General features: G+C 34.2%; 1 protein-coding gene across 1 annotated transcript; it reads right to left on the bottom strand.

Moving 5' to 3' along the window:
* Nucleotides 1-207: 207 nt before the first annotated feature.
* LOC125196888 (cyclin-D5-3-like) lies at nucleotides 208-2,249 on the bottom strand. Its single transcript, XM_048095548.1, has 5 exons — nucleotides 1,929-2,249; nucleotides 1,723-1,809; nucleotides 1,353-1,644; nucleotides 1,140-1,276; nucleotides 208-1,057 (listed from the first exon to the last, which is right to left on the bottom strand). Exons 1-5 carry the CDS (start codon nucleotides 2,160-2,162, stop codon nucleotides 839-841), a joined length of 969 nt encoding a protein of 322 aa, XP_047951505.1. The 5' UTR covers nucleotides 2,163-2,249; the 3' UTR covers nucleotides 208-838.
* Nucleotides 2,250-9,379: the final 7,130 nt, after the last annotated feature.

Raw genomic sequence — 9,379 nt, 5'->3', positions numbered from 1 at the left:
CTTAAATTTTGAAATTTCATAATTGAAGTAGATAATGGTGTAGCACTAGCATCCTTTTAAGTTTCATAATTCAAGTAAATAACTAAGTGGACCCTTTTGAAAGTAGGATAGCCAAACCACAACACACACACACAGAAGAAACATTCTTGGTTGGAAAGAAAGTAAAGTACAGCAATACAATGCTAAGAGTACAATCCTCATGGGACATAAGCAAAACATGAAGAGTTCCATCAAATAGAGAGAACAAAGCAAAATCTGAGGTTCCCTCATTCCTCAACACAATATGGGCAAGAAAAAAAAGGCTCCCAATCTTTATGCAAAACTTCATTTCTGATGGGAATTCTTGCAACACAAGTGTATCAAATCAAAGAGACAGCAGACAGCCCTCTTCTTCACTCACACTTTTTTTCTTCACCTTTTCAAAGACTTTAAAAAAAAAAAAAAAGAGCACACCCTCTAAAATCTAGGGCTGCATGTGGCTATTATGAGCTATATAAACAGAAATATGTAGTTAAAAATAATCAATCAAACAAATTGGATTTTCAACAAAAACAAGACTTGTTAAACTTGTGTGAAAGTAATCTTTCTGAGCTTCATTTCCTTTGCTTTTTCCCTCTCCTTATCACAGCTGAGCTTTCAGACCTTTTCATGTTCTCTTGCCAAACTTTTATTGCTTATTTTTTTTCTTTTCCCAAAAGAATATATTTCTGCTTGCTCTTTCTACTTTGTGTCCAATCAACTCCAAAATTCATACAGAAACATGAAAATTAGCATGCTCATTAGGCCAAGTATCTTTATAAGCATAATTCTCACCCAAGAAAACTGATGATGCTTGCTTTCAGCTTTCAGGCTTTGGCTTCTTCATCTCATCCACATTGGAGGACTTTTCATCAATCTGGTCGAACACGAGCCGCTTCCGCTTCGCGGAATTTGCAGAAGAACTTCCATATGTTTGTAATTGGGCAGGGGATAAAACAGGAGATTCAATGGCTTTGCTTCGATTCAATCTCTCAATCTCCATTTCTTGGAAAGAGTTGTAGCAGGAAATGATGCTCTCCTACAAGATTATAAATCTCATTCCACTAAACAAATCTGATGTAAAGAAATCCATCAAAATCTGCAAGATTATAATGACTCACAATATTGAAAGAGTGAGAAGCTGTTGTTAAGCAACCAATTTTAAGCTGCAATGCTTCTTTTGTCAATTCTTGATCCAATACAAACAATGTGGCAGCTGCTGCTATCACAGATGGCCCATGACACATTATTTTTGCATCTACATTCAAAATCCAAGATCAATCAACAGATCCTAAAGAACCCAACTTTCAAGAAAAAGGGGAAAAGATACTAACCTCTCACTGAGCTTAAAATGGCTTCCACAATTCTTGAAAACCAGTCTTTTGGTGGAGACTTATCAAAAAACTTTCTTGCAAAGAATGAGGTGAAATTGAAAGGGGTTAGGGATCCCATTTTCCATCCTAATGCCTTCAACACCAAAAGCTCCATCCTCATTATCACACTGCTCTCAAAATTGTAATCTTCAACACAAAACTCTGACAATGCAGGCACCCTAATTTCCTCCACTTTGGCAGCCAGTGATAGACAAACCATGGACAAAAGCCTTATGGCCCAAGATTGCTCTGCCTATTTTCATAAAAAAAAAATCATAAAAATGATGGCTACATGATCAATTATTTTTATGCCAAAAATCACTCAACTTACATCAACAGATCTTCTTGAGAGAAATCTATCAAGATATGTAACTGATGCATAGGCAGTTTGTACTCCAAATCCAAGAACTTCCCTTTTCTGCATAAAAAGCAACAAAAGATTCAATCATCATCACCCCTTCATCAACAAAATCAAACACATTGCAAGAATCTCTGCATAAAAAACAAATGCCCAAAAAAGATTCAATCTTCACAAACCCTGAGAATGTAATCAATCCCCTCCAAACGAGCCCTTTGAATCCAAGAATTCTGGAAAAGATGTTCCATTTCTCGCCGATCAACTTCGATTTCTCTGTCAAGAAGAGTTTGAATGTAGGCATCATCGTTTTCATCAACTACAATTTCTTCTTCATCTTCAGAATCTAAACTTCCCAAATCCTCTCCGCAGAGGAGACTACTAGGAGAGAACAAAGATTGAGAGCTACTCTCCATTACTACAATTTTTCTTGAGTGTGTGTGTCAGTGTGTGAGTTTAATTTTCTTTTTACTCAATCTATGCAAGAGTTGGAAAGAATCTATTGTGGGGATATGTATGAAATGGAGTGGGAGAGATTTGTGCCGCCAAAACACGCGGGTATTTGATAATGGTGGTCGTGTCTTCTAATTAGGCATGTGATGAGAAGATATTACCCATATTTATTTTTACTTGTTTTGTTAATTTATTTTTTCGATTTAGGGGTGAGAAAGTTAGGTTTCAATCCTGTATCTCTTTATTATACACATATTTATTGTGGTCCACCACTTAATTAAATTGAAATTTTACTATTACATTATACTGTACTATACTCTAACTAGGTACAATAAACCATTGATAGCAAGTATACAAGCCAACTAAGGTATAAATGTTGGAATTAAAAAATATGTGAAAAATAATTGATATATGCAATGAAAACAACTCCATAATTAGCATTATTATTTTATGCATTATGATATATAAATATAAGCTTGCTAAATCCACAAGCAATCTTGGGCTTCAAATTAGTTTAGGGATTGTGGACAGGTGGTGGTGGTACTGGTAAGTGGGGGAGAGGGAGATGTTTAAGTTTTTTATTTTCAAGTTAAAATTGAGCTTAATTGCTCATTCCAGCGTGTACCAATAGTGTTGGGCCACGTGGACTTGCTCTTAACTTGTTCAATTGATATTGCTCGTATTGATAATTCAGTTTTCCGATTTAATACTATTTCAAAGAAAAAATATGGTCGAATTAATCGAATATGTGTATGGTAAATCATAGTCTAGATTTGTAATTCAATGCATTGGATTGATCATTTGGAGGAAATTAATGTATGATAAGTTCAAATTTATTTGATCTACTCCTACTAAAATGTCGTACAACGTACATTCGTTCTTAAAAAATAGACAAACTTGTAAATGACATAATTTTTAATGTTTAATCGGTAGCGGGAGCAATGTGAAAAAGTTAGAGAGTGAGAGAGAGGGAAAAGTTAGTGGAAGTAATTTTAGTAGATTGTGAGCTCACATTATAAATGATGCGCAGGATTATTATTTGTTTGAAAACATTTAATATTTAGACTTTGTTAAATTTTTGGGAAATGACACAAAATAGTAAAATTAGTCTATTTCTTTATGAAGGAGGGAGTATATGATAAATATAGTAGTGAATGGGTTTAAAACAATATAGTAGTAGTACTTAGTATTAATCTCCCCCGTCTCATGCAACATGACATTTTATGATTTTAATAATCTTATAGTACTATTATTTACATCATTTTATATCACTTTTAAAGTTTGATAATAAATGTGCTTAAAATTTTATTGACATTAATAATAAAGTGAACGGAGTATTTTATTTTTATTTATGAAAACAATATATTCGGATATTAGGGAAAAAAACACAAGACATTGAGAGTATTAGTTTTAATTACATTTTTTTAATGATTGATATGGTATATTTTAGAATTTATCTCGTTTTAATACAAAGAGTATACGTGCCATTATTTGATTGGGTTGTGGATTATTAACTTAGGATTCAATAATACTGTAGGACTGGTCAAAGAAGAACATGGGTTGGGCCATCATGGCGTCACTTCATATACATAAGCAGAGTAGTTAAATTATTTTTCTTGATTCTCCAGCCTATTATTATTTATAGTACGAGTATTAAATAAAAATTTATAATTCCAACTTAAATTGAGTACCCATTTTCACTCATAATGCATTTTTGTTTTTACTAGAAATAAGAACCAACTTCAAACATCATTGAAATAAGACTAATTTAATCTGTACTACTTATTATGATTTTTTTTTTGTAATATTTAGTTTTTCTAGTTATATCATATTTTAAAGACATGTTTTTTTTATAGATAGAGTGAAGTACAAATAAGCTAATCATATTTTGTGATTCTTATCTTTACAAAAATCATGACAGGTAATCATATCTTTTGAGGCAGTTTTGCTTTTTTAAAATGAAAATGTCATTTTGTCCCCTTCTTCACATTCTATCCTCTTATTAATTTGTTATATACTAGTACCATAATAATTAATAGGTTTAAGCATAGTTTAGTCATTTAATTACATTTTGCTTATGTCAACTACGTACTATAACCTTTAATTTTATTCTTACTCTGGAGTCTGGAATCTACTGGTTCTATTAAATAACGTATTGAGTTTAATGAAAAAAATGGAGAGATTGTGATGTAGTAATTATAATTAGACCAAATAATAACTACAGATCATACAATGGCGAAAATATTAATGGAATATAATAACTTAGGGTAGTCCGTGTCTAGTGTTGCATTAAATGTCAGTCAAGCTGGATCCACTGATATATTTAGCAATCAGCATATGCTCTTATAAAATGACTACAAACAATATTATATTTTGAGTAAAAAAAATTACTCCTTCCGATTCCTTAAACTATAGTAATATCTAAAATATTATATTCTGTCCTCTCTATTTCTGGGTTATGAATTTTTTGCGTTCTAAATTTTGGTACTAGTTATTTTTCAAGAAATTTCAAAAGTAATTATATTTTTATCCTTAAAAAGATAAGTTTTTGTAGAACATATATCCATAATGGGGCGCCCTAAGGTCCGCCCTATAGGGCGCCCTATGCTCCGCCACGTCAGCATTTTGTCCTCCTACCCTTTCACCTGCACTGGGGCGCCTTAAAGTCCACCCTATAGTTTTTACTTCTATTTTATATTTAATTTACGTTTACAAATATATCAAGCGAAATAAATATTAAAAAAAGACACCACAATTAAAAGGAAAATCCTACATTTACTTAGTTAAAAAAAAGTTACAAAATAGAAATAAAAAAAAAGGTGCACTACATATAATAAAAATGCTAGTCTAAAGCATTCACAACTTGCGGCGGAGGTGCTCGATCATATCCTTGAGTTATTCGACTTGAGTCGGATCGTCCGTCTGCCTGAGGGCGTTGTGTGTGTCCAACAACGTCCTAAAGTCGGCGGAGGCCACCAACTCAGTGTAGGTATGTCCCGCAGTCGAAGTCGGGGCCGTGGCCGCGCTCGGGGTCGGGGCCGGCGGCAGCGCCTGTGAGGATGTCGCCTTCGCCTTGCCCTTGCTCTTGGCAGTCTTGACGCCGGAGGGATGCCGGGAGGACATCGGTGTGCCGGAACTCTCATCCTCGTACAACGGATGGTTGAGGTCCATTGGAGTTGCGCCGCTGTCGCTGCTCGTATAGTCACCGGCGAAGGCGTTCTTCGCCCTCTTCGCCGCAGAGGATAGGGGCAGAATCCCTCCTTGGAACTTCTACTTCTCCTTCAAAAGGTGCCAGGACTGGTAGTGCTTGAAATCGCCGTACAATGAAGTGTACATCGCGATCGTCTTATCGCACACATCCGCCATACTCTCGTCGCTTTCCTGCTCCCTCTTCCACTTCTCGTACTCCGCCGAGAACAAATTGACATGCTTCTTAATCTGATCTCAGTGCTTGCGGAGCTGCTCCCTCTGGCGCTTGTAGGTGGCCGACGGCTTGCTCTCGTTGTATTTATTAGCGATGCGCTCCCACTACGCGATTAGCCTCTGGTTGTTGGCGAACACCGGGTCCTCAGATATATCAATCCAACACCTCGTAAGGACGATGAATTCATCCGGGTTGTAGCTCATCCTCCCCGGGGCAAACTCTTTGTTGTTCACCGGAAGCGGCAACTTCTGGGCCCTTGCCTTGGTCCGCTTCTTTTAGGTGGCGGAGCCCGAGGCGGCGGCGGAGGAGGAGCGGTCACGGGGTGGGGCGGGTGCGTGGGTGGGAGAAGGCTCCATGTCTGACAGCTCGTACGAATCCGTGCTGAACTCAGGATCGTATTGGATGTTGGAGTCGAAGGGCCGGTACTCATTGGATTCTGTACCCAGCCACCACCATGCACCACACCGAACATCGGACTATTCGGACTTGGGTAATCTCGGCGATTCATTCTAGTGAAATAGAGCGAGTGAGAAATAGAGAGAATTAAGAGTGGAAGAGTGAAATAGAATGAAAAATGTGAGATATATATATAGTGTTTGATGAATTAAAAAATTAAAAAAATAATAAAAAAATGTGTCGCATCGTCCGCGTCGCCCATAGTGGGACGGACGAAATGCGGACGATGCATGGTAGAAGGCATATCGTTTGCAGATGATCTATCGGGCGCGGACGATGGATAACCCATCGTCCGCTATGCTACAGTGACGGACGATTGTAGATGCCCTAAGGCACACTTATGTATGCACATGTGTCAAACTTGATCTAGACTCGAGTTTGACTTTCGACCAGTTTCTAAATTTACATTTTTTTATTAATATTTATTCATTAGTAAGAAGTGCAATCATTAAAATTAGTAGTATGACTTTTGTTCAAAATAAATTGTGATTTTTATTTATAAGAATTGATCACATTTATTTATAACATATAATATTCATTTTTATTGAAATAATATTAATTTTTAATAAATTACTTACTTTTTAAGTACAAGGTCAATATTTTTCGGAGACCTCTTGAAATAAAGCTCATACAAGTTTTTGTTATCATCCATACCACACTAGGATAATGTGTTGTTCAATTGCATTAATTTATTACCATATATTCCCTCCGTCCCACATTTGGAGTCACTTATTGTTATGGCTCGGATTTTAAAAAAGAGTTGAAGTGTAATAAATGATGTGAGATGGTGAAGTGTGTAATAAATGAAGTGAGATGGTAGAGTTGGTTGAAGGTGAGTCCCTTTTGACTTTTGATTTTTGTTTTGGTTTATTTTAATTTAGATAATGACATTTTGATGTAATTTTGATGAAGAATAGGGTAAAATTGTATGACCAAATATGGAAAATTCTAAAAGTGACTCTTAAACTGGAACGGACTTTTATGGCAAAAAGTGACTTTTAATCTAGGACGGAGGGAGTAATTGTTTATCTAAAATTAAATTATGGGATTATTATAGTTACAGGAGAGTGATTATAATTAATTATCATGATACTATACATTTAGAATTAGGTTGTGAGATTCAATCTAATGAACCAACACAATACATATTCAATCATGAGACTTAATCTTCAAATCAAACTACCCTAAAATATATAAAAAATAATGTATAGACGGATATTCGGTTTGCAAGATTGTATCTCGGATTAAATTTGTATTGTGTTTGGTTCACTAGATTCAATCCTAGATAATCATGTAATAATTAGTCATAACTAATCTCCTATGACTAAAATAATCTCACAACTCAGTCATAAATTGTATCTTAGTATTATTTTATTTAAGAAACTGAACGCCATCTAAATAAAATTGATTTTAAATAGGTATGGCTTACTCCATAATTTAATAGTCATACCAATAATGTTTGTCGTTTAATTGACATGAAATGTACTCCATTTGTTTGTTAATAGATCAATGCGGATACTAATTAGCCAGTATATAGACAAGATACCATTTCACTGCCCAAAATATTCAGAACAATCTTAATTAAACCATATAATTTAGCATAATCTATGTAACGCAAGATCCAATACCGATTTTTATGTTAATCAAAGACTTCATCTTTAATTAACTTCTTAAAATTTTAAAGCGATACCTTTTGTCTACATTATCACATTAGTAATTTCTCCGAGTAGTCCTAAGGAGTAGTTTAAATTATTGGATTATCCTCCTGCATCGGGTCGATCCAGAAAAAAATAAATGTCCTTCATTCTAATTAAGTCAAATCGTATTTCTCTTTAAAATACCCCAACAAAGTTAGAGTCTTTTTTTAACATAAAACAAAACATGTAACCAATCTTACTTCATTATCTCACTTATTTTGCTCTCTTTTATCTCACATTTTTTTTCTTTACTCTTATTTTACTTTATTTTTAATTAACTCATTCAACTAGTATTTCTTAATTTCCTCGTCTCATTCCTTATTTTGGGTTTGAGTCTGTATCTTCCAAAATCCAAAACCAGATATGTCGAATTTCTCCACAACAATCTTCCTAAGTTCCTATCCATCCCATCGTGAATTTTGTCTCTTGAACTACGCTCTTAGTAATAGTTGTTGGATAATAACACAAATAATCACAAATTTAAGAGATGTATCTACACTTGGATACGATGTTAAACTAGAAATTTCACTATATAATTTTTGGATACTTTTGAGAATGAAAGAGCACTTCTAGTTATAAGTAAAAAAATCCTCTGATTTTAGTCATATTATGAGACATATCCCTCATATAATATAGGAGATATTCTTTTTCCATATTTAACCTAAACTCCCATACTTTATTTTGTGATAATAATCTTTATGGTTGTTCAGTTTGCTAGATCAAATAATTTTGAAATGTAGTATGGGATGGAACTGTGAAATTATTTTAAGTTAGGGAGTGGCTATAACAAATTATCATATAATTATCCATCCAGGACTGAATTGTGAAATTCAATCTTATAAATCAAACACAATATATAATTAATCACGATATATAATTTTACGAACCGAACGACCTTTTTATATTAATTAGCCATTCATCCAAGATCAAGGTTTAAACTATCATTATATTTTTAGAAAAAGTGACTAGATAAATACCCCATCTGTATGAAGATGGCATTCACATATCCCTATACAACTTTTTTCTTTTATTTTATTTTCTTTTCTTTCTGTATTTTATAAATAAACGAATAGTTTGTATACAATGTTGTGGAGCATAGTGTCATGTATGGAATAGAGACATGTGAGATAGGAGTAGAGCATGCATGGGTAAGTGGGTCACAAAGAGTATAATTCTCAGCATTTGTCAATTAGAACACAGGAAATGGGCAGTGCTCTGCTCTATCATCAAGCCCTAACCACCTATTTCTCTTTCACATACAAAAGTTGATGCTGACAGACTACAAATTTTCTCTGGCTCCAAAAACAATTGGCCAACCAGTTTGATGGCTATCAAATTACCCCTCCACTTCCATCGGAAACTACTAATGTAACAACAAAAATAGGACAAAAGTAAATTGTTGTGGTAATATGACTTCTGTGTTTTATCTAAAAGATAGACTTAAATTTTCTTCACCACAAATAATATTACTAGTAAGTATTAATTTAGTTGTCAGATGTTAGTAAATTTTTGTACACGTTATAAATAAACTTATAAGTTGCAGTGCGGAATAAAACTAGCTAGACTACTAGTTAATAATTAAAGTATTGATGATGGATATATA

Source organism: Salvia hispanica, chromosome 6 (assembly GCF_023119035.1).
Source record: "Salvia hispanica cultivar TCC Black 2014 chromosome 6, UniMelb_Shisp_WGS_1.0, whole genome shotgun sequence".
NCBI classification, from domain to species: domain Eukaryota; kingdom Viridiplantae; phylum Streptophyta; class Magnoliopsida; order Lamiales; family Lamiaceae; genus Salvia; species Salvia hispanica.
This window is presented reverse-complemented; position numbering and strand designations above follow the sequence as displayed.